The 24,284-nt window shown below is 53.3% G+C and overlaps 1 protein-coding gene across 1 annotated transcript in view; it reads right to left on the reverse strand.

The window, feature by feature from the left end:
- Positions 1-4,431: 4,431 nt before the first annotated feature.
- The window catches only part of L3MBTL2 (l(3)mbt-like 2 (Drosophila)), a 30,282-nt gene continuing 10,429 nt past the window's right edge, over positions 4,432-24,284 (reverse strand). The window contains exons 3-18 of the mRNA XM_011979119.1: positions 20,786-20,919; positions 18,685-18,808; positions 17,758-17,837; positions 16,137-16,254; positions 14,825-14,959; positions 14,406-14,494; positions 11,430-11,661; positions 10,896-10,972; positions 10,626-10,730; positions 9,764-9,911; positions 8,960-9,042; positions 8,377-8,611; positions 7,852-7,917; positions 6,082-6,198; positions 4,921-5,595; positions 4,432-4,879 (exon numbers count right to left, since the gene is read on the reverse strand). Coding sequence (XP_011834509.1) covers positions 5,483-5,595; positions 6,082-6,198; positions 7,852-7,917; positions 8,377-8,611; positions 8,960-9,042; positions 9,764-9,911; positions 10,626-10,730; positions 10,896-10,972; positions 11,430-11,661; positions 14,406-14,494; positions 14,825-14,959; positions 16,137-16,254; positions 17,758-17,837; positions 18,685-18,808; positions 20,786-20,919 — 1,856 coding nt within the window. The 3' untranslated portion in view covers positions 4,432-4,879; positions 4,921-5,482. The remainder of the gene's footprint in view (positions 4,880-4,920; positions 5,596-6,081; positions 6,199-7,851; positions 7,918-8,376; positions 8,612-8,959; positions 9,043-9,763; positions 9,912-10,625; positions 10,731-10,895; positions 10,973-11,429; positions 11,662-14,405; positions 14,495-14,824; positions 14,960-16,136; positions 16,255-17,757; positions 17,838-18,684; positions 18,809-20,785; positions 20,920-24,284) is intronic.

The raw sequence follows: 24,284 nt of genomic DNA on the forward strand, positions 1-24,284 counted from the left end.
CTGCCCATCTGTAAAAAGGGGGGATGTAGTATCTAACCTCATGATGGTTGTTGTAAGAATGAAATTAGCATACATAAGTTGATTTGAACGGTGTCTGCTATGTTGTAAGCCCTCTAACTGTTTATTATTACTATTATTTTCCCAATTTTACAAAGAAGGGGTCGGAGGCTTGAAGTGGCTTGTAGGTCACATAATTGGTGAGCCGCCAAGATTCTCAGCAGAGCCTGCTGTCACCTATAGGCTCCACTGCTCCCAAATTCCTGGTGGCCTCCTTGACCTCCTCAGTAAAGCTGGCAAATGCTTGTTGAGCGAATGCACGCTGCCTGTGGCCTTGTGCTGCCTTCTGCACCAACCCTGCCCCACACCCAGTGCCCACCTGGCTCCAGGTCACTGGAGCAAAGTCAGCACAGCCAGCTCCCCGGCTCTCTCTTCTCTTCAGGTGGCTCACTGGGCTGAACCTGCGGGTGGGGGCCACCTGTGCCACCCCTCCCAGTGCCCGTGGCCAGAGGGTGAAGGCTGCAGCTGCTGTCTTTGAAGCCTGCCCGGGCTGGAGTGCCAGGAAGGCCAAGCGGACACCAGCCTCCAGGTCCAGCACCAGGAAAACCTCCATTAAAGGAAGGCAGCGTGGAGCAGATAAGGTTGGCCATGGGGCAGGAGGGGTGAGATCTTGGTGGGTGGTGGGCCAGGTTCCAAAGTCCCCAGGAAGCAGAAGCCTGACTTGGCTTGGTCCTGATTCATGTGGTTCCAGACCTGGGCAATGACCCGGTTGTGTCAGTTCAATAATGTCCATCCGAGGCCGGGCATGGTGGCTCACGCCTGTAATCCTAGCACTTTGGGAGACCGAGGTGGGCAGATCACGAGGTCAAGAGGTCGAGACCATCTTGGCCAACATGGTGAAACCCCATCTCTACTAAAAAATACAAAAATTAGCCGGGTGTGGTGGTGCGTGCCTGTAGTCCCAGCTACTTGGGAGGCTGAGGCAGGAGAATCGCTTGAACCCGGGAGACAGAGATTGCAGTGAGCGGAGATCATGCCAGTGCACTCCAGCCTGGGGACAGAGTGAGACTCCATCTCAATAATAATAATAATAATAATAATAATAATAATAATGTCCATCGTCCCATTCTCCCCCTCTCCCTGATCCCACTTCTGGGCTAGACCCAGGATGGGTTTGCAAGGAAATGGCCATTTGCTCCTGTTGTGAGGCAGTGGCCTTTCCTATAAGCCACAGTGTGGTGGTCCAGATGTATCCCTAAAATCAGTCCTGCTGTTTCCATATTTGCTGGATCACTGTTAACCATGTCCCAGCCTGACCTAAGGGGCCTCCTTCATTCCAGGATCCCAGGGATGGGAAGAGCAGAAGTGCAGGTGCATCATTGGCTCTGCCTCCCACCATCTGTCAGCTATAGGTTGGACCCCACTTGATATTACATTCACCATCCTGACATATCCAGTCCCAATGTGGCCCCTCAGTTGTGGCAAACTCACAGCATATCAGAGAAGGGTGCAAAAGATATGGGCACCCCCGCATGTGGGAACCAGTGCCTGTAAGGCCATGGGGGTGTGCAAACGGGAGAGGCAGTCCTTTGAGGGAAGGAGAATAGAGTGAGGCCTGGGAAGGTGGGGAGAGGGCTCTGTCTCCCCTGGACCTGCATTTTGAACATCTGGGATTCCTGGGGCCATTAGCTGGTATTGGTATTCATCCCCTACAACTGCCACAACAAAAACGCTAGGAGCTGGGCGGCTTAGAACAGCAGAGCTTCTGTGGGCTAGGGGTCAGCCGTCGAGGTGTTGGCAGGGGCGTGCTCTCTGGAACCGGTAGTGGAAGGGTCCCCCCTTGCCTCTTCCAGCTTCTGGTGGCCCCAGATGCCCCCTGACCTGTGGTAGCATCATCCCCATCTCTGTCTCCACCTTCACGTGATGTTGTGCGTCATCATCTTGCCTCTATAATCTGTCTCTGCCCAGATTCCTCACCCCTGCTTTTTTTTTTTCTGAGATGGAGTTTCGCTCTTCTTGCCCAGGCTGGATGGAATGCAATGGCATCTCGGCTCACTGCAACCTCTACCTCCTGGGTTCAAGCAATTCTCCTGCCTCAGCCTCCCAAGTAGCTGGGATTACAGGCACGTGCCACCACACCTGGCTAACTTTTGTATTTTTAGTAGAAAAGGGGTTTTACCATGTTGGTCAGGCTGGTCTTGAACTCCTGACCTCAGGTGATCCACCTGCCTCAGCCTCCCAAAGTGCTGGGTGTGAGCCACTGTGCCCAGCCAAATTTCCCTTTTTATAAGGACAACAGTCTATTAGATTAGGGCCCAACCTAATGACATCATTTTAATTTCATTACTTCTGTAAGGAATCTATTTCCAAGTAAGGTCATACTCTGAGGTACTGGGGTTAGGGCTCCAACCTTTTGGGATGGGCACAAGTCAGACCCCAAGCTGAAGGTGAGCAAGTTCTGCCTTAGAAGCCAGACCTGGAACTAGAATTGATGACAGCAGTACTAATCTCAGTTGGCAGTCACGTGCACAAGTATGGAACGGCAGCGGTGCTTTCTCCCAGCGTCAGCCCCGGAGGCTCGTGTAGAAGCTGAGCTGGGCTCAGGACTGGAAGCTCCGATGAGTCCACTTCCAGGTCAGGGCTTTAGTTAAAATGGGAAGACACCCCCGGTCCCCACCCCCACACACAGTATGGAAGCTTTGGAATCGGGAACTCTCAGGCTGTTTGACCTAGCCACCCCTTCTGACATGGAAATACTCCTCTCAGTATTGTGGGTTATTTTGATGAAAGCAGCAGTTTCCGGCTGGGTGCAGTGGGTGGTTCATGCCTGTAATCCCAGCACTTTGGGAGGCCCAGGCGGGTGGATCACCTGAGGTCGGGAGTTCAAGACCAGCCTGACCAACATGGAGAAACCTTCTCTCTACTAAAAATACAAAATTAGCCAGGCATGGTGGTGCATGCCTGTAATCCCAGCTACTCCAGAGGCTGAGGCAGGAGAATCGCTTGAACCCAGGAGGTGGATATATCTTGGCGGTGAGCAGAGATTGCGCCATTGCACTCCAGCCTGGGCAATAGAGCTTTTTTTTAAAAAAAAAAAAAAAAAAGTTAAACCAGTCCGGACATGGGGGTTCACGCCTGTAATCCCAGCACTTTGGGAGGCTGAGGTGGGCGGATCACCTAAGGTCAGGAGTTTGAGACCAGCCTGGCTAACATGGTGAAACCCTGTTTCTACTAAAAATATAAAAGATTAGCCGGGCATGGTGGTGCGTGCCTGTAATCCCACTCGGGAGGCTGAGACAGGAGAATCGTTTGAACCTGAGAAGCGGAGGTTATTTTGCAGTGAGCCGAGGTTATGCCATTGCACTCCAGCTTGGGCAATAAGAGGGAAACTCCGTCTCAAAAAAAAAAAAAAAAAAAAAAAGCAAGTCGTTTCTTCCCGGGAATACAAAGGAATTCAAGGCAGAGGGCTCTTAGGTTGAGGCTCAGGTGCTGGCAGTGTTCCAGGCTGGAGATGCTCGCCTGCTGAAGGCACGAGGGTGGACGTCTGCCAGTCTCCCTTGATGCCTGTGTCTAGCTTGGTGTCTGGCACCCAGGAGATGCTCGAGAAGCCTGAATGACTGACTCACTACTAGGTCATCCGGCAGACAAACCTGGGTTCAACCCCACTGCCGTCCTTAACAGGTGTGAATTTAAGCAGCCAAGTTACTACACCGTACTGAGGCTTCCTTTTTCCCACCAGTACCACACAGGGCTACTGTGAAGGTAAAATGAGCCATTTAGATACCTACTTAATCTGGCACCTGGGTAGGGGCTCTTGGTACAATGGAGTTCCTTGCATCCCTTTCCCTGGAGCAGAGGGGCTAGACTGGGTGACCATAAAGGACGAGGCAGGCAGGGCAGGTTCCTGAAGGGTCTGGATTTGGTCTCCCCTGTACCAGGAGCCTCTGTGGGTCCTCAGGCCAGAGAAGCAGGGATGAGGGGTTTGCAAATGCCTCCCTGCCAGCAGCCCCACTGCTGGGACTCTTTAAGAACTTCAATTCCCTCCAAGGGCAAACTGAGGCACAAGGTTTCCCAAGAGATCAATACTTCCATCTCCGGCAAATCAAGTTGGCCTCTAGGCACCAGCCACACACGGTCATGTGCACACTCCCATTTCACACACACACAAGGCCACCTTTGTGCTAGCCTATGCCAGGAACTATAGACAGGCAGACACAGGCTCCATCGCTGGGGAACCCACGGTCTTTGGGGAGAATGGCATAACCGTAAATAACGACAACATGCGGCTAGACAGGGAACTCAGGCTCATGAGGCAACATTTATTCTTTACAGCCTCGCACACTCGTGTCTTGACTCACGTGGCCTCATAATCGATACCATGAGGTGGGGGGTCAGAACACACTCTGCAAGGAACAGAAATCTAACAAACCGGACTCAAGCAAGTAGGGGATTTAATTTCTCATACACAGTCTGGGGAGCCCAGTGAGGCTGCAATGGCAGCTAGATGTGTCCTCCAGCTCTGTCACCCTTGTCCTGAGGGTTCTGTGTTCACAGCCCCTCCAGGCATGGCTTCTTCATTCAGGTAGGAACAAAAGGTGAAAACAGCAAAGCCCAGCTCTCCAGAGGCTCCAGTCGGAACTGGACCCTTTAACTATAAACGAATCTTGGATGAGTTACTTTTAGCGGGGCTTCAGAAGCAGGTAGCAGAGCCGGAGTGCACACTCAGGCCATCTTCCTCCCAGTGTCCTCGCCGGGGCATTTCCTTTAGGAAATGGCGGCAGTCCTCACAAACACAGAAAGCAGCTCAAACCACCACACAGGTCACCAAAATCCATATCCTGGTCACTGCTTCTCAGCTGCCAAGCCAAGCTGGGTCCCCAACATTCCTGGGGAGCTAGGAGGAGCAGAGGACCAGCACATGACATTCCTGGGGAGCTAGGAGGAGCAGAGGACCAGCACATGAGGCTGAGAGGCATTCTGCAAGGTGAATTTTTGAGGCAGAGGCTGCCCCCATCACACAACTCCCTGTCAGAGGACCTCATCCTGCTCAGAAAGCTGCTCTAGAATTTAATTTACATGACTCGTTGGGACAGACACAGTTCACTGTCTTGTCTTCCACAGTGTGACAGGGGTGGCCCCACCCCTGGCAACTGAGGGCCGTGGCAGGTCCTGGGAAGGCCATCTTAAGGAAGAGCAGGCAGCTAGCGTTCCAGCTTTGGGAACTCTGGCTGGAGAAGGTGGTTCACAGATGAGTTCGGGGGCCTCAGGCAGCCCGTCACATAGGCCTTTCCACAGGGGAGGGCAGGGGCAACAGGCAGGTCCCAGGAGACCCCAGCAGGTCCTCCACCGTCCAGCCTTCATGGCACCAGGCAGAATTTACACATAGGCTCAGTCTCCAAGCCAAAGTGAGGTGGAGGCATGGTGGTGGCGGTAGAGAAACCCCGGGCTGGCTTCCAGCTAGGAGCCAGGCTGGAGGCAAGAAGGCTCAGTCGTCCGTTTCCTCCTTGATGTTCTCAACGGGGACAGGCAGCTCTGGACTTGAAGCCTTGTGGGGCGAGGCCGCGTCTAGATGCTCCTCCTTCACACGCACAGCAATGACTGAAGAGGCAGGGGAGGCGGGTGGGTGGGCGAGTAAATAACTCCGGGAGGGGTGGGGGCAGACGGAGGAGCTGGGAAAGGGACCTGGCTCCCTACAGATGGGGGCCTAGGATGCACCTTCACCCTCCAGCTTCCCTTCTGGGAGGGCAGTGGCAGCAGCAAAAGGCCAAGGCCCCAAGCCAGGTAGGCTATGCCAGCGACACTGCCATGTGCCAATCTGTCACCACCCTGCCAAGCACTAGAGGTAGGGGTAGAGATGGAGGAGGAGGAGGGGCCAGGGGCCTGGCTAGAGGGGGACTCAGCTCCGTTCACAGTTCGGGGGTGTCTGGGAAGCACTCTGGGTCCAGTGGTACAGGACTGCTTGGTGCCCAGAAAATGCCGAAGAAACCTGACTCTACTCTTCTGTGCCCAGGTGGGGAAGGAGAGGGGTCGTCTCTGAGCACGGAGCAGGCTGGTCCTGCCTCGACCCAGCCCGGTGGCTCTTACTCTCGCCAGGAACGGGCTCCGACGAGATCTTCTTGGCGCCCTGAGGGTCGTCCTCCAGCAGGGGCTTCTTGGACCCCTGTCTGAGGGGTCGCGTCTTGGTGGGCGGGATTCTTTTCCCTTTGAATAAAAATGGATTCAAACCCAGCATTAGGGTTGTATTTAGGTGAGGCTTTACGGACCAGGTCTCACCCAGCGGTCAGGCAGCGTGGCAGAGGGAAACGTGCCAGCCTGGGGACAGAAAGCCTGGACTCCAAGTCTGACACCTCTTACTGGCTGTGTGCCCTGAGCTCAGATTCTCTCCAATGGGAAGTAATACCACCACCTCCCTCAAACCAAGCCCCAGGCAGTCGTGGTTGTAGCTGCTTTTAAAATCTTCTTTTAAATAAATAATTTTTTTTGAAGAGGGTCTCACTCTGTCACCCAGGCTGGAGTGCAGTGGGCTGATCACAGCTCACTGCAGCCTCAACCTCCCAGGCTCAGGTGATCCTCCTACCTTAGCCTCCTGAGTAGCTGGGACTACAGGCATGTGCCACCATACCCAGCTAATTAAATTTTTTTAATTAGGGGTCTCGCTATGTTGCCCCGGCTGGTCTCAAACTCCTGGGCTCAAGGGATCCTCCCACCTCAGCCTCTCAAAGTGTTGGGATTACAGGTGGGAACCATCTCACCTGGCCCGTTTTTGATCGTTGATTTCTTCCTGCAACATGCACTATTCCCAGTCCTACTGTTTGAATGGTACAGAACCTCTGCCTACTGGATAAATGCCACACCCTCACTCAATTTTTTTGTTTTTTTGAGACAGTCTTGCTCTGTCGCCTAGGCTGGAGTGCAGTGGCTCAATCTCTGCTCACTGCAACCTCCACCTCCCTGGTTCAAGCAATTCTCCTGCCTCAGCTTCCCAAGTAGCTGGGATTACAGGCGTGTGCCAGTGTGCCCGGCTAATTTTTGTATTTTTAGTAGAGACGGGGTTTCACCATGTTGGTCAGGCTGGTCTCGAACTCCTGACTTCGTGATCTGCCCACCTCGGCCTCCCAAAGTATTAGGATTACAGGCGTGAGCCACTGTGCCTAGCTGCCTCACTCAATCTTAATCCTGCCCCAGGGACCTCGTTCCTGTTTCAGAACATCCTCTTCCCCACATGGTACCACACCGTGGAGCCCACCTCGCTGTCACAGGCCTGCGGCTCTGAAGGATGGCTTTGCCCGTCCCGCTCTGCCCCTCAAGTGGAAGCCAAGCTGGGCTCAGAATCTGTAGAGTGAGGCCCCACCAAGGCAAACGACACCCCACAGCCCGAGTGCCAGGTGGAGTCCCGCCACTCAGCTGCCTGCCTTTGCTCCTGCCCTCTCCCACCCTCAAAGAGGTCTCGAGGTAAGAATGAGAGCCTTGGAGAGACAGCTTCTATTTCTTCCTGCGGCTTTTCCTTTAGAACCTAGCAGCGGCGGCTTGCCCAGGCCAGGCTGTTTTTTTTCTGAACGTGGGCATCAGGGATGGGATCCCCCAACTTCAATCTCTTACCTCTTTTCCTCAGCACCCTGACCATGGCCAGAGACTGAACACTCCCTATTTATGGTCTGGGTCCCCAGAGACAGGATGAAAGGCCCGTAGGCCAAAGAGCAAGGGAAAAGCGACAGGACAGGACCACGAGGAGAGTTGCGCCAGTAGGACAGCACCTGGGAACCTCTGCCTGGGGGCTGACCCCGCCTGCTCCCAGGGGCGCAGCCCACCGCTCCCGGGCCCACGCCAGCCTGGCTGCACTGGGACAGTACTTACTTTTCTTCCCAAACTGTTTCTTTTTCTTCTTTGTGGCCTCTTTGGCCTTCAGCGGTGTGGCCGGTTCTGTTGTTGAAAGACAAGGGTGAAAGAGATGAGACGAGGGTCCCTGGGAGGACACAGGGCACAGGCGCATCCCGAGACCCCGTCCACCCTCCCATACAGGACACCCCAAGATAGAAGGCCAAAGCTTGGCAATGGGGAGAGGGGGGGCTGGAGAACAGCTGTCCCTTCTTCCCACCCTTGTCACCAGGACTGCTCAGAGGGACCTGGGTAGTTTACCTGGGTGCACAAGGGCAAGAACATATGACAGAGTGGGCAAGATGAAGGAAGGAGCTCTGCAGGCCAGAGAGGGAGCCAGAGAAGTCAGGAGCAGGGGCTGGGTGACGGGGCTCACTCTCTACTTAGAGTGGTCCATGAGATGTCTCCATCTCATGCCAAAGAACTGAGATGGGCACAGGGGCGGGGGAAGAAGGAGAAAAGAAGAGGAAAGTCGGAGTCTCTTAGGGTCATGAGAGCCCAGACCTGCGGCCACAGGAGGCTGGAGCTGGTAGCCAGTGAGCTCACACCAGCCGACGGGGTAGATGTCCGGGGACTCGCAGTCCACCCACTGGTCGTACTCGCTGTCCCAGCCATCAAAGTGGATGCTGAGGAGCCTATGCACCACTCGCTTCACCGTGGCCACACAGATGAGCCGGGGCTCCATCAGGTCCACGGCCTCCAGCTTCATGCCCACCTTGAAGCCATGGTTTGGGCAATCCTGGGGCAGAAAAAGGAGGCAGTGGCCAAGCCAGTCAGCTCCCTACCCCAGCAGGCTCGCCCGGGCCTGGAGGCACTTGAAGAACTGGCAGGGAGGAGGCTGGGACTGGAACGCCTGCTGGGGCAAGTTCCTCTAGACAATAATCCCACTGCACCTCTTTCTCCACACCACCCTCCGTGGAAGAGGGACTGCAGTGACCAGGCCAGAGCTGGGGACTTCCCCCCAAAAGTGGCTGGTGTCAGCAGCAGAGACTCGAGAGAAAGGGGAGGAACTGTCACCGCTGGGAGCAGCAGGCAGGGCCTGTCCTGAGGCCCCCGCAGGCCCCTTGCTCCACTTGAGTCTCCTCACCATGTTAAAGAGTCTCGATGGGGCGGCTTTCGACTTGGTCTTCTCCAAGTAGTTCTCCCAGCTGAAGGTCTGTACCTCATAACCTGGAGGAGCAGACAGCTCAGATGCAGAGGGAGAGGGGAAGCAGGAAGTGGGCAGGGGGAAAGGACACATGGCTGAAGGAGCTCTGCAGGTCTTGCTCAGGACCCAGCCTGGAGTCTCCCCAGCAGCCTTCTTAACCCCTCAGGGTGGCACCTGCTCTAGCACCACAGTCCTGTTGTATAGGTTGTTTGCTGACCAACGGGATACATGGGAGCTCTGTTCATCAACCATACACTGGCCACGGGGCAGGGTCAGCCCAGCAGTTAAGGGCTGGTGGCGGGCTCTGTCACCTTTCCCGTACACCCTGAAATGCTACACTTTGGGGCCTGACTTGACCAGGAATCTGGACTTGTGGCCCCACCCTGCCCCTTCTGTTTTGTTTTGTTTTTAAAACAGAGTCTCGCTCTGTCACCCAGGCTAGAGTGCAGTGGCATGATCTTGACTCACTGCAACCTCCACCTCCTGGGTTCAAGCAATTCTCTTGCCTCAGCCTCCCTAGTGGCTGGGATTACAGGCACCTGCCACCATGCCTGGCTAATTTTGTATTTTTAGTAGAGATGAAGTTTTGCCATGTTGGCCAGGCTGGTCTCAAACTCCTGACCTCAGGTCATCCACCTGCCTCAGCCTCCCAAAGTGCTGGGATTACAGGCAGGAGCCACCGCGCCTGGACACCCTGCCCCTTCTGATGGCAAGGCCAGCACGTGGTGGCCTCTCTAGTCTTACCTTTTGGGGGTGTGAGCTCAATGTCATTCTTCTGACAGAAGGTGGCCGGGAAGATGGCATGGGAAGAGGCGTGGTAGCAGAACCAGTCTGAGCCATCTGTGGAGGGCCCCCCGTCCACGCAGATCATCAGGTATCCATCCAGGAGAACCTGGGGGGTGGGGGGAGCAGGCAGACAGATCATATCATGAACTGCACCCCATCCTGGGTTGGCACCACACCCCAACAGGGACACGAGGCAGATGGATCCAAACAGATCTAGGGCACGGCCCTCCTGGAGGACACCTGAGCCTCTCTGGGGCACACAGCACTTCTGTGATGCGTCCACGTGGGATTCTTTCTCTTCCCCACTAGACAGCAAACACCACGCCAGCAGGGGCCGCGTCCATTCTGTGGGACTGTGTTCTCAGGTGAGCACACGCGCCTGGCATGGAGCGGATCCTCGGCGTGGACGAGTCAGCAGCCTCCTCCAGGAGGGCCACGCAGGGGTGGGGGGTGCTGCTCAGGCTGAGGTGATGAGGAGGTTTGGAGCAAGGTGACCCCCGCTGTGGCTCTTGCCTAGGCCAGCACTCAAAGGAGATGGCACACAGTAAGAAGGCCCCAGGGAGGTGACAGGGAGGGGCCCACCCTGACACAGGACCCGGCTCAGGTGTTGAAGCAGCCCTCGTCCAGTGAGCCTTGGACCCTGACACGAAAGCAGATTCTGAGCAAGGGGCAGGCCAGGCCCCACCCACAAAAGTCAGGGACTCTGGGCACAGCCAGTGATGAGAGGCTGTGCCAGAGACCCCCTGACAGTGTCGAGTGGAGTTAGAGCTCTGGGCCACATGGGTCCCCTCGTGGGGGCTGGAGGGCGGCCCTGGCTCACCTTACAGACAGTTGCCACGCAGATGTTGCCCAGATTCAGGGGGTCAATGGCCTCCAACTTCATCCCTTCCTCAAACCAACCGCCTTCTGTGTAGACGGCTCGAACCTTAAAGAAATGGGACAGCTGGGGACTCCCTGGGCAGGCCAGGGGGAAAGGTAAGGGAAGCAGGCTTCAGGAGGGAAAGGGATGGTCCCAGGGGAAGAGCCAGGTCCCTCAGGCCCGGAATGGACCCATGGCCGAGGGGAAAAGCGCCCAAGGGCTGAGTCTCACCTTCTTGAACAGGTAAGGAACGGCATCACAGTAGATCTTCCGGAAGGTGGGGTGATGGGCCATGTCACTTCGCCTCTCTTTGGAGGAGATGGATAGGGAATGAGGGAGAGAAGGGAGTTGAAGGAGGCTCCTGGGCCATCTCCGCACCTCCCCTGGGAATGTGGGGCTGCTCTGCACATGTTCTCAGCTGTATCTCTGTATCTCAGGACCCCCCACCCAGAGGAGCAGACAGAAAGGTTGAGTCCAGGAAACATCCAGAGCTCTCTGTAGGGACTCTCCAGGCCTCGAAACCCGGACTGCTCCCGTATGACATGGGAGAGGATCGGGGCTGGTAGCATCGGGGTTCAAATCTTGATTTTACCACTCACAAGTTGAGTGGAGTGACTTGTCAAGCTCTCTGGAGCGCAGTGTCATCACCACAGGGTGGCCATGCCAACCTCCACCTGCTGACCTGCTGTGAGGAGTAGGAAGGTGCTCCCACCCCATCCCTGGGAAGCATAGCGTGCAGTCCCTCTGGCCTGGGGCTCTGCTAACCTGACATCTTGATGCCGTGGCCCACACGTCGTGACCAACCCACTGGGTGGATCAGGGGGCTCCACATGTGGCACCAGAAGTCGTCGTCACTGTCACCATCCTCATAGAGGAGCCGTAGGCGACCCCCGATGACTGTGTCCACCACGGCCATGCGAGTGCGTGACACCTGGGACTTGTCCACCACTTCCAGCCGCATGCCCTGCCTAAAGGGGTACTTCATGCTCTCCACCATCTGAAACGATGTCAGAACACAGACCTGCTATGGCCGAGGGCTCCTCCCACCCACCCTCCTGGACCCTCCTGCTCTGTCTCTTCACGGTGAGTGGAGGACAGGGAAGGTGTGGTGTTATCGCCCCCCCCACACCGTCAGTCGGGAGGTGGCAGATGAGACCACCTGTGCTGCCAGGCTCACCTTGGCCCTGACTCCCTAGGAGGACACAGAGGGAAGGCACACAGCTCGCAATGGGCATGCCACTTCTCGCCACCAAAACGCCAATGAGTTGATGCCAGTCATAAAACACACTTTAGACTAAGGAAAAGTGACCCAGAGAGGTCACGCTTGCCCAGAGTGACAGAGACTCATTTGTGCCAGAGCTGGGCCTGGAAGCTGGTGTGCAGCTCGTGCTCTTCGTGGCCTCTGCACTCTGATCCCCGGGCACCCTGCACTCCCCGCCACCTCCCAGCCCTCTGCCTGTGGCTCATATGAGACTCATGTCCAGAGAACTGAGTCTTCCTGTGTCCCTTTCCAGTGTCCCCTGTGTCCAGTTCCGACTCTGACCCTGATGGGCTGCAGCTCTGCAGTGCTTTCACAGTGCCTCGGTGGCAACCGACCTAATGACGGATGGTGACCAAGATGCCCTCGAGCTGCCCTACAGAGAGCCATGGTGCTGGGGTACAGAGGAGGAGGAGGTTCTTTTTGTTCACTGAGACTTCAGAGCCGTCCTGCCTGGGGCAGGGAACAGGTAGGGTGTAAGGCTTTTCCAGCCCCAGGGCACGGCTGGGTCAGGAACTGGCCGAGCCTAGACTAAACAGCGCTACTTCCAAACACACCCGGAAGGAAAGGTCTCAGAGGTCACAAAGCAGCCAATAGGCAAAGCTGCCACAGGGGTCCTAAACCAGACAGACCCTCTGGCCCAGCTCAAGGGCTTGGGATACGCCCTGACACCAATTGCCTGTCCCACATCTGGTATCCCAGAGGCTCACTCAGGAGAGTGAGAGACAACGCAGGGTAAGGCCTGGCTCAGGGCCCCTCTGGGCTGCCTTCCCTGCCACGTTCTCTTCCTCTACAGCCAACACAGTGCAGCCCACAATCCTACGCCATTTTTGTTTTTGTTTTTTTTTTGAAATGAAGTCTTCTCACTCTGTGGCCCAGGCTGAAGTGCAGTGGGCACAATCTCGGCTCACTGCAACTTCGGCCTCCCGGGTGCAAGCAATTCTCCCACCTCAGCCTCCTGAGTTAGCTGGGATTACCGGTGTGTGCCACCACACCCGGCTAATTTTTGCATTTCTAGTACAGTCGGGGTTTTGCCATGTTGGCCAGGCTAGTCTGGAACTCCTGCCCTCAGGTGATCTGCCGACCTTGGCCTCCCAAAGTGCTGGGATTACAGAGTGAGTCACTGTGCCCAGCCCAACTAATTTTTTTTTAAGAGACAAAGTCTCACGGTGTTGCCTAAGCTGGTTTCGGACTCCTGGCCTCAAGTAATCCTCTCACCTTGGCCTCCCAAAGTGCTGAGACACTGAGACAGGTATGAGTCACTTTTACCATGTACACGTGACTTAATTTTTACTAAATCATTTCTTAAAATTAAATGCCAAACAGATGATTCTGTGCCACACAGGAGTCCTAAACCAGACAGAATCCGACAGCCCAGAGGGGCCCCAGGCCAGGCCTTACCCTATACTGTGCCAGGCACACCCCTGGCTTAGAACCGAGGCTGTATTACAATTACTCGTGTGCATGGCTTTCGTTTCCTCTGCCAGACTAAAGATTTCTGGATGGCAGGGTCTGTATTCTTTGTATTCCCACATTGCCTTGTAAACAAGTATGTAAGGCTGGGCACGGTGGCTCACGCCTATAATCCCAGCACTTTGGGAGGCCGAGGTGGGTAGATCACTTGAGGTCAGGAGTTCGAGACAAGCCTGGGCAATACGGTGAAACCCCATCTCTACTAAAAATACAAAAATTAGCCACATATGATGGTGCACGTGCACCTGTAATCCCAGCTACTTGGGAGGCTGAGGCAGAAGAATTGCTTGAGCCCAGGAGGCAGAGGTTGCAGTCAGCCAAGATTGTGCCACTGCACTCCAGCCTGGGCAACAGAGCGAGACTCTGTCTTAAAAAGAAAAAAAAGGCTGGGCACAGTGGCTCATGCCTGTAATCCCAGCACTTTGGGAGGCCAAGGTGGGCAGATCATGAGGTCAGGAGATTGAAACCATCCTGGCTAACATGGTGAAACCCCATCTCTACTAAAAATACAAAAAAATTAGCCAGGCATGGTGGTGGGCGCCTGTAGTCCCAGCTACTAGGGAGGCTGAGGCAGGAGAATGGCGTGAACCCGGGAGGCAGAGCTTGCCGAGAGCCGAGATTGCACCACTGCACTCCAGCCTGGGCGACAGAGCGAGACTCCATCTCAAAAAAAAAAAAACAAAAAACATATGTAATAAAATCTTATTGAGTGAACACTTTCGAAAAATTCTATGAGCAAAGGTAAGGTTCTGGAAGAGCAAAAGGCAGACAAAGCAGCATGACTGGTGCGGTAGGAGCAGAGTCTGGGTGGGGTGGTGGCTGACACCAGGCTAGAAAGGCAGATGGCAACCATGTAGCAGCAGCATTTTTCTCCAGCCTTGCAAAATGTGGAGCTGCTGAAGATCATCAGGCAAGAGAGTCTCAGATAACATGCTCCAGTGAGTAGCATGGAGGATGGAGAAAAATGGAAGAGCAGAAGAAGGGACATCAGTTCAGGGCTCACTGCCGACCTTGATGTGGAAATCCACGGGAAGCGTCCTGGAGCCCACCAGCCGTTTCATGAGGTAGCCCTTCCAGTCGGTGAACTTGGCATGGATGGCTGTGGAGGCACCAGCAGAATCCTGGTTACACAGACTGACGACACCTCCACCGACAGGGACGCTAGCACCGACCCCGAGTGGGGGCCCCTTAGCAGTGGGGAGGAAAATAGCTGCCTCTCGAGGCCAGCAAGGACTTCATCCGAGAACCTCAGATTCCACACATGGATTGGCCCCTGGGCCTCTGAGACGGGGAGGGCAGGAAGCCAGGGGGCAAGTGGCTTCTGTTCTAACAAGACAGAGGACTCCCATTCTACCTAACACAAGCAGAGGACTCTCCCTCTACCAGGGGCCCTGCAGGAACAAGAGAGGAAATGTTCTCATCAACTCACTCCGTGGGGGCACGAGGATCTTGCTGTTGATGGCACACCAGCCAATGGGGTGGACATCCACAGTTCCCAGGTTGCACCAGAAGTCATGGCTGGCATCATTTTCAAAGCCTTCGTACCGAAGCAGCACCCGATACCCTGAAAAGAAAGGAAAGGGCACCTGTGAGGGAGGATGAGCTGGGGAAGGTATGCTGTGTTTTTTTTTATTATTTTGAGACGGAGTCTTGCTCTGTTGCCCAGGCTGGATTGTAGTGGCGCCATCTCAGCTCACTGCAAGCACCGCCTCCTGAGTAGCTGGGACTACAGGTGCCCGCCACCACGCCTGGCTAATTTTTTTTGTATTTTTAGTAGAGACGGGGTTTCATCGTGTTAGCCAGGATGGTCTCGATCTCCTGACCTTGTGATCTGCCCTCCTTAGCCTCCCCAAGTGCTGGGATTACAAGCGTGAGCCACCGCGCCCGCCCTGGGGAAGGTATGTTGTTAAGCCGTCTCTTTTCTCTAGCCTAAGCTGGACTTCTGGCACCTATACTTCCAGGCAAGTGTATTCCTGTTGTCCACAACAGTCCTAGTCAATCAAATTCATGCTCCTAGTTAGGAAAGCATTATGGCATGGTGCTGAGAGTTAATTCCCTATAACCTGACCATCCCTGGAATGAATTTTACTTTTTAAATTTTTTTCATTTTTTGTAGAGACAGTGTCTCACTACGTTGCCCAGGCTGGCCTCGAACTCCTGAGCTCAAACAATCCTCCTGCCTCCGCCTCCCAAAGTGCTGGGATTAGAGGTGTGAGCCACGACACCCGGCCCTGGAACAAACTTTATACATTGGGGTTTCCAGCCAGGCGTGGTGGCTCACGCCTGTAATCCCAGCACTTTGGGAGGCAGAGGATCACCTGAGGTCAGGAGTTTGAGACCAGCCTGGCAAAGATGGTGAAACCCCGTCTCTACTAAAAATACAAAAATTAGCCATGTGGTGGCCAAGTGGCCTGTAGTCCCAGCTATTCGGGAGGCTGAGGCAGGAGAATAGCTTGAACCCAGGAGGCGGAGGTTGCGGTGAGCTGAGATCGCACCACTGCACTCCAGTCTGGGTGAAAGAGCAAGACACCATCTAAAAAAACAAAAACAAAAAAAATTAGAGTTTCCAAGTCTGCCAAGCTGTGTGTTCCCTTCTCTGGTAGAAGAATCCTTAGAAATGGGGCATAAACCCCAGTGGGTGGGATTTTTATGAAGCCAACTCCTGCCTACAACACTGTCCACCCATCTAGAGATGTCACCCTGCAGACACATCGCTGGCCCTGCCCTGGCCAAACACCCACCTGCTGTCTGGATGACAGAGGCGATCCAGTACACCCGGCTGGGGAGCACAGCGTCGCTGTTGAGCACCTCCACCTTCATCCCTTTCATCACATCCTCCCACTGGTCATAGAGTGGGACCTGTGTGGCGAAGAGAGTACGAAGAGAGTGAGCTAACAGCGCTGGCAGGGGAGACGGGCTGCCTCATGACCTCAGTCAAGTCCTCCTTTGCACCTCCACTTTTCGCATCACCCACTGTGTGCAGAACCAGCCTCTAGGGATAAAGAGATGAGGTCCCCTGTCCTTGAAGAGTTGAGCTGGGGAGTGGAGGTGGTGGGATGCAGGGTGATGCCTAGAGACCGAGTCAGACAGAACCGAGTCCTAATCTTTACAGGACTGGTTTCTTACTGTATCATTTTGGGCACATGATGGCTTGGTGAGCCTGGATCCCTTCGTGCCCGTGCCAGCCTGAGCAATGGTGGGGCAATGTTCTTAGCACAAATATACTTTCCTTCAGTCATCACTCAAACCTGTGCTCTGGGCATCATGACCCCCTCATTTACACACAGCCATCCACCTTGCAAGTTTACTCTCTACTTTCCCTCCTATTAAAATGCTCCAGGGGGCCGGGCACAGTGGCTCACACCTGTAATCCCAGCACTCTGGGAGGCCCAGGTGGGCAGATCACCTGAGGTTGGGAGTTCGAGCAACAGGGAGAAACCCCGTCTCTACTAAAAATACAAAATTAGCCAGGCGCGGTGGTGCATGCCTGTAATCCCAGCTACTCGGGAGGCTGAGGCAGGAGAATCGCTTGAACCTGGGAGGGGGAGGTTGCTGTGAGCCGACAGTGCCATTGCACTCCAGCCTGGGCAACAAGAGTGAAACTCCATCTCAAAAAAATAAATAAAATAAAATAAAATGCCCCAGGACAGCACTGGGGTGTTTTAGTTGCCTTCCCAGTACCTAATCCTCACTTTTCTGCCAATGGTGCTTTTGACTCTCCTTTAGGAAAATCACTTTTTTTTTTTTTAAGAGTCTTGCTCATCACCCAGGCTGGAAGGCAGTGGCACAATCTCAGCTCATTACAACCTCAGCCTCCCAAATTCAAGGGATTCTCCTGTCTCGGCCTCCCAAGTAGCTGGGATTACAGGTGCCCGCCATCAATTCCAGCTAATTTTTGTATTTTTAGTAGAGATGGGGTTTCACCATGTTGGCCAGGCTGGTCTCGAACTCCCCACCTCAGGTGATCCGCCCGCCTCGGCCTCCCAAAGTGCTGGGATTACAGGTGTGAGCCACTGCGCCCGGCCAAATTCACCTTTTTTATTCTCAGCCCTAGCTTCAGCCAGTTGGGGTATCCCATTCCATCTTCCTGGTCACGAGTTTAGTTCGTCACAGATCCTGGACACAGCTGTGCTAGCCCAGGCACCCAGGGGCAGGCTTTTTACAAAGTAAATTGGATTATATGTGTTAGACACAGGTACGAGGCAACTCCCCTGGGAATGAAAATGCTGAGACTATTAGAGAATTCAGGGCAAAAACCTCCCCACTGCCACCGTCCAGCCTGAAGCCACCCAGTGAAGCAGGTGGAGGAGCAGCTCCCTGGCCGGCTCCCTGGCCTCCCTCCCTCAGCTCGAGGGCACTCACGTGCTTGAAACAGCTGACGGGAGCAGCCTTGTAACTGTGATCCTTTAGGAACTTCCCCCAGTCGAAGCCCAAGACCAGAGCTGCAGAGCAGAAAGAGGACGAGTCAGGCTGGGAGCCTGAGCAGCAGCCAGTCCAGGAGCCTGGACCCCAAGGGCCCTGTGGGACCTGCAGAGGTAGGTCCCCCACCCCCAGCAGCCCGTCTCACAGCGCTGCCCACGACACCCTCCTTCACTCTTATACCTGCTCCTCCAGTGGCCATGAGGGACCACTGTTGACTGAATTGAAAGGTGGCAAGGCTCAGGAGTAAGGAACATTCAAAGGGAAATTTCTTGCCCTTCTTCCCCCAAAGAGGAAAATTCAAATATCCCTGGGCTTAAATTCCTCCCACCTCCCTCAACCTGATTGGCCACACCCAATCTAAATGTGGGGGAGGGGTGCGCACACGCCAGGGCCCCTGCAACTGAGCTCCTGCCTGCTGAGCTCAATTTCAGTTAGAAACTCAGAACAGTGATAGCAGAGTTGCTTTATGCGTATGTTTAACTTGCTTAGCAATTGCTGTACACTCAGAGAAAGAGAAACAGGCTCCTTTCCTCTCCAAACGTGCCTTCAACCAGATCCGGGCCTTCATTGCCCCAGGGAAACAGAAACCACAGGGAGAAAAGCAAAGAGAAACAAAAACAGCCAATTCTTGGCGTTTGAATGATCATGGGTAGGAGTCCTGGTGATTTAAGGGTGGCTGAAGGGATTTTTCTGGGTAATTTCCACAATCCCCAACAGGTGAGGCAGGTGCAATCCGTGGTGACCCTGGCTTAGCGCACTTTCCACCTGGCCGGTTTGCCCAGTCTTCATTCCTAGAAAAGGCCACCCCAAACCCAGCCTCCTCCTCAGCCATGGCAGCTTCCTAAGCGGAGCCCTCTGCTATCTTACCGTCTTGTCCTGTTGGTGTCCCATCTGCCAGCTGTCCTGTCCCTTGGGAGTGGAGGAAGGCTCCAATTTTGGCAGACCAGGCAGCCTTGTGCAGGACTTTGGCTTTCTTGGTGGGTGGTTTTCCCTGGAGAGGAGAGAGGCTATGTGTAGCCCAGCGGCTGGGATCATGACTCTGGATTTGGGCTGCCAAGTTGAAGTCCTGGGCTTGGGTCGGTGACTTAACTTCTTTTGGGCTTCAGTTTCTTCATGTGTGAAACAGTGATGACAGTAACAATCCTGAGCTCAGGGGGTGGTTGTGGGGAAGGGTCGGGGGTGCTAGGCAGGGCTACAGAGCAGGGAGAGACCCATGTTCTATCTTTTAAGCCTTTCTGCCGTGCCAGATTCAAGTCTCAGTCATCTCCTTCCTCCAGTGTCGCTACCAATAGATCCAAAGCAAAGAATGGGCCTCACAGGGGGCCAGAAACGCTCATGAACTGGGAGGCAACCTTCTGTACATACACGAATGTTCAGGAGAGGGTCCACGGCTTTCATCAGGTACTCAAAGGGGGTCCTCCCTTTCCAAAGGGAATGGCCACTGATCTGGTCTGTATTTTGTAACTTAAGCACTGACCAGGAATTTACTAAGGAGATCAGTGAAGCAGAAATCTGGGTTTAAGTCCCAGCAAACATAGGGGAAAATCCCAGTTCTACAATTTTTAGTGGTATACCTTTAAGTAAGTTACTGAAATTTCTGAGCCTTTATAAAAAGGAATTTTTTAAAAAATCAAATTTTTAAAGATCATTAATTGGACTGAGAATGTCAAGCCCTTAGCGAGTACTCCCAAACTGTAGCTATTAATATTACCAATATTATTCTTAGCTCTCTGAAGAGAGGGATCTTTCTGTGCCTTGACTAACATCTACAAAATGGGGAAACAATGGTAATTGTCTCACAAAGGCGATAGTGTATGAAGCAGTAAGCGGGCTCTAGAACACAGCAGTTTCTAATAAACATCGGTGGTCCTCAAGCTTTGCTGCACATTAGGATCACCTGGGAGCTCTTTCAATCTCTGTCCAGGCCACACGCCATCCCAGTTAAATCAGAATCTTTCGGAGTAGGACCCAAGCATCAATATATTTTTTTAATTTTATTTTTCTTTTTCCCCAGGCTGGAGTGCAGTGGCACGATCTCAGCTCCCTGCAACCTCCACCTCCCAAGTTCAAGCAATTCTCCTGCCTCAGCCTCCTGAGTAACTGGGACTTCAGGCGCACGCCACCACACCTGGCTAATTTATGTATTTTTTGTAGAGACGGGGTTTCATCATGTTGGCCAGGATGGTCTCCATCTCCTGACCTCGTGATCCACCCGCCTCAGCCTCCCAAAGTGCTAGGATTATAGGCGTGAGCCACTGTACCCGACCAGCATCAATATTTTTTAAACTTTCCACGTGATCCCAGCTTGCAGGCAAATTTGGGAAGCAGTGTTGTGGATGCTGGTCACAGCTACTGGGAAACAATGTAAGATCAAGCCCCTGAGATTAGGTTCCAGCCTCAATTCTGCCATTCTCTTCGTACAGAGCCACACTAGGTATGTTATTCTACCTCTTTGGACTTCAGTATACTTAATAAATGTGTGGGTTCAACACCACATCCAAGAACCTTTCCATCTCTAAAAATTCTATAAATGTCAGTAATTTAGAAAATTGGCAAGACTTTCTAGGTAGCTGCCTGTGACATGGAGTCAGACAAGGCACGGACTTCCTGAAGCCACCATGGCTGGTGAACCTTGGGCCTGTTTCCCAGCTTCCTTTCAAAGGATGTATAAAAGTGTGGGGTGAAGACCAAGGGTGTCAGACTTCCCCAGAGTTCTTGTTTAAAATGTACCGAATACACCAGACTCTGGGGGATGAGGGTAGGGAATGGACGGTAGCTTCAGGAACCTATAATTTAAAAAGCTCCATAAATGGATTCTTCTGTCCACTGACGTTTGAGAACATAATAAATACCAGCTGGCCACCAGCAAGGGTCTTTTCAAACTTTCCTGGCCCTTGCTTTCAGTCAATTAGTGGCTCCTATCTCAGCACCAAAGGCCCTGGGAAGGACCCAGGTGACTGCCTCTCACCTGTAATCTAGCCAAGATACTGGCTTTCTTGGAGTTGGAGGAGTAGCTCCTGGAGCAGGAGACGCTGCAGAACCTCTTGGTCTTGGAGAAGAAGGCTTCCCTTGTACCCACGATACCACACATCTCACAGACAGCTGGGAAGAGAACTTAGCACATGACTCACCCGATACGGCCACCTCAAAGCAAACAAAATGATGGGCCCTTCAAAACCTGGGGCAGTGCATTAACCAGGTGAGCCCCTGCCCCGACCAGGGCTAATGGAGTAAGAGAAGGAATGGGAGGTACTGGCATGTATATCCTGAATCTACCTGAACAAAGTGCTGCTGCTTGGCCTCCCTTGGCCGCACATGTCAACAGAGGAGCTAACGGAAATCCATGAGGACAACTGGGGGAATAGGTGAGTGTTGAAAAGTTTGTGAGAGGAAAGTGAGAAGAGGCCAGGCATGGTAGCTCATGTCTGTAATCCCAGCAGTTTGGGAGGCCAAAGAGGGAGGATTGCTTGAGGGCAGGAATTCGAGACCATCCTGGGCAACCCAGCAAGACCTTGTTGCAAAAAAACACAAACAAAAAAAACGCCTGGTGTGATGGCACACGCCTGTCGTCCCAACTTCTTGGGAGGTTAAAGTGGAGGGGGGGACTGCTTGAGCCCAGGAGGTTGAGGCTTCAGTGAGCCATGTTTGCACCACTGTACCTCTAGCCTGGGCAACAAAATAAGACACTGTCTCAAAAAAAAAAAAGAAGAGAAAAAATTTATAGGAAGAAAAAGTGCCAGAGTCACTTAACCTCTATGGCTCTATTTTCTCCTCTATATAGTAAAGGGACTGAACTAGATCTGTGGTTTTTTTTTTTTTTTGGGATGGAGTCTCACTCTGTCGCCCAGGCTGGAGTGCAGTGGCACGATCTCGGCTCACTGCAAGCTCTGCCTCCCAGGTTCACGCCATTCTCCTGCCTCAGCCTCCCTAGTAGCTGCGACTACAGGTGCCGCCACTAAGCCCGGCTAATTTTTTTGTATTTTTAGTAGAGATGGGGTTTCACCATGTTAGCCAGGATGGTCTCGATCTCCTGACCTCATGGTCCACCCACCTCGGCCTCCCAAAGTGTTGGGATTACAGGCGTGAGCCACTACGGCCGGCTAGATCAGTGTTTTAATTGTGACTTCATTTTTTTTTTTTTTTTTTTGAGACGGAGTTTCGCTCTTGTCACCCAGGCAGGAGTGCAGTGGCGCCATCTCGGCTCATTGCAACTTCCGATTCCCGGATTCAAGGGATTCTCCTGCCTCAGCCTCCTGAGTAGCTGGGACTACAGGCGTGTGCCACTACGCCCGGCTAATTTTTTGTATCTTTAGTAGGGGTTTCGCCATGTTGAGCAGGCTGGTCTTGAACTCCTGACCTCAGGTGATCCGCCTGCCTCGGCCTCCCAAAGTGCTGGGATTACAGGAGTGAGTCACCGCACCTGGCCCGTGACTTCACTATTAGACCCACCTGGGGAGCTTTTAAAAATGCCTGAGCAGGCACAGTGGCTCACACCTGTAATCTCAGCACTTTGGGAGGCTGAGGCAGGTGGATTACCTGAGGTCAGGAGTTCATAGACCAGCCTGGCCAATATGGTGAAACCCTATCTCTACTGAACATACAAAAAACTTAGCCAGGCGTGGTGCTGGGCGCCTATAATCCCAGCTACTTGGGTGAATGGGGCAGGAGAATCCCTTCAACCCAGGAGGTGGAGGTTGCAGTGAGCTGAGATGGCACCATTGCACTCCAGCCTGGGCAACAAGAGCGAAACTCCGTCTCAAAAAAAAAAAAAAAGAAAAGAAAAAAAAACCTGAACCTAAAATTCTAATGGTCTGTGATGGGAGATTGGCACCTATAGTTTGTTAAAAGCTCCCCTAGATGATTCTAATGTGCGGAATCCCTGGTCTAAGTGGTCTCTAATGGTTCCTTCTAGTTCTAAATCCTAAGATTCTAAAAGAAGGGTTGGAAGAGGATAGAAGAGAGAAAGATAAAACAGGCAAGGGATGAAAAGAAGACAACATGAATAGAAAGGAAATAAGGCTGAGTGCAGTGGCTCACGCCTGTAATCCCAGCACTTTGGGAGGCCGAGGTGGGCGAATCACAAGGTTAGATTGAGACCATCCTGGCTAACATGGTGAAACCCCATCTCTACTAAAAACACAAAAAATTAGCCAGGCCTGGTGGCGGGCGCCTGTAGTCCCAGCTACTTGGGAGGCTGAGGCAGGAGAATGGCCTGAACCCGGGAGGCGGAGCTTGCAGTGAGCCAAGATTGCGCCACTGCACTCCAGCCTGGGCGATAGAGCGAGACTCCATCTCAAAAAAAAAAATAAAATAAAAATAAAAAAGGAAGTAAGATTCAACAGCAAAGAGTATTAGATTACTCTTGTAACAAGTTTGGGGCCGGGTGCAGTGGCTCACACCTGTAATCCTAGCACTTTAGGAGGCCGAGGTGGGGGATCACTTGAGCTTGGGAGTTCAAGACCAGCCTGGGCAACATGGCAAAACCCTGTCTCTACAAAAAAACCCACAAAACTTAGCCAGGCATGGTGGCATACGCCTGTAGTCCCAGCTACTCAGGAGGTTCAGGTGGAATGACTGCCTGAGCCCAGGAGGTCAAGGCTGCAGTGTGAGCCATTTTCACACCACTGCACTCCAGCCAGGGTGACAGAATGAGACCCTGTCTCAAAACAAAAAAAGTTTGGGATCCAAGGGATGGCAGTGTCATCACAGACTAGCCTGCCTCTCTTCACAGGCAGCCCACACATGGGAGGCCGTGACACAGGGGTTCAGCAGCTGTCCAAGCATCACATTTCTGAACTCAACTGGCTTCCAGATGATCCACAGGGATTCTCATCTGCCCGCCCCCAACCCAATCCTCCTACCCAGGGTCACTTTATCGTGTATTACCTCCCCACTCCCACCCTGACTTCCAAGCCACAAGCTATTTGTCCCTTCTCAGAAAGGAACCAAAACACTTTAGGTTTCCTATCTTCTAACATCCAGGCTGGAAATCCACTGTATATACTTACACAAAAAAGCAGCACCGTGTTATTCAGCGGCATCTAAACTGTGCTGAATACACATTAGTTGTATGAAAGAATGAATGAAGTCACAATGTGAAATTAGACTGGGGCCGGGCACAGTGGCTCACTTCCATAATCCCAGCACTTTGGGAAGCCGAGGTGGGTGAATCACCTGAGTTCAGGAGTTTGAGACCAGCCTGGTCAACATGGTGAGCCCCCACCTCTACTAAAAATACAAAAATTAGCTGGGTGTGGTGGTGGGTGCCTGTAGTCCCAGCTACTTGGAAGGCTGAGGCACGAGAATCACTTGAACTCGGGAGGTGGAGGTTGCAGTGAGCCAAGATCATGCCACTGCACTCCATCCTGGGCAACAGGGTGAGACTCAAGTCTTACAAAAAAAAAAAAAAATTCAGCAAAGGAAGTACCGCTGTGGCTACTTGGGGTGCTTCTGTCTCCCTTACAGAT

This window comes from Mandrillus leucophaeus, unplaced genomic scaffold (assembly GCF_000951045.1).
Source record: "Mandrillus leucophaeus isolate KB7577 unplaced genomic scaffold, Mleu.le_1.0 Scaffold2, whole genome shotgun sequence".
NCBI lineage: Eukaryota > Metazoa > Chordata > Mammalia > Primates > Cercopithecidae > Mandrillus > Mandrillus leucophaeus.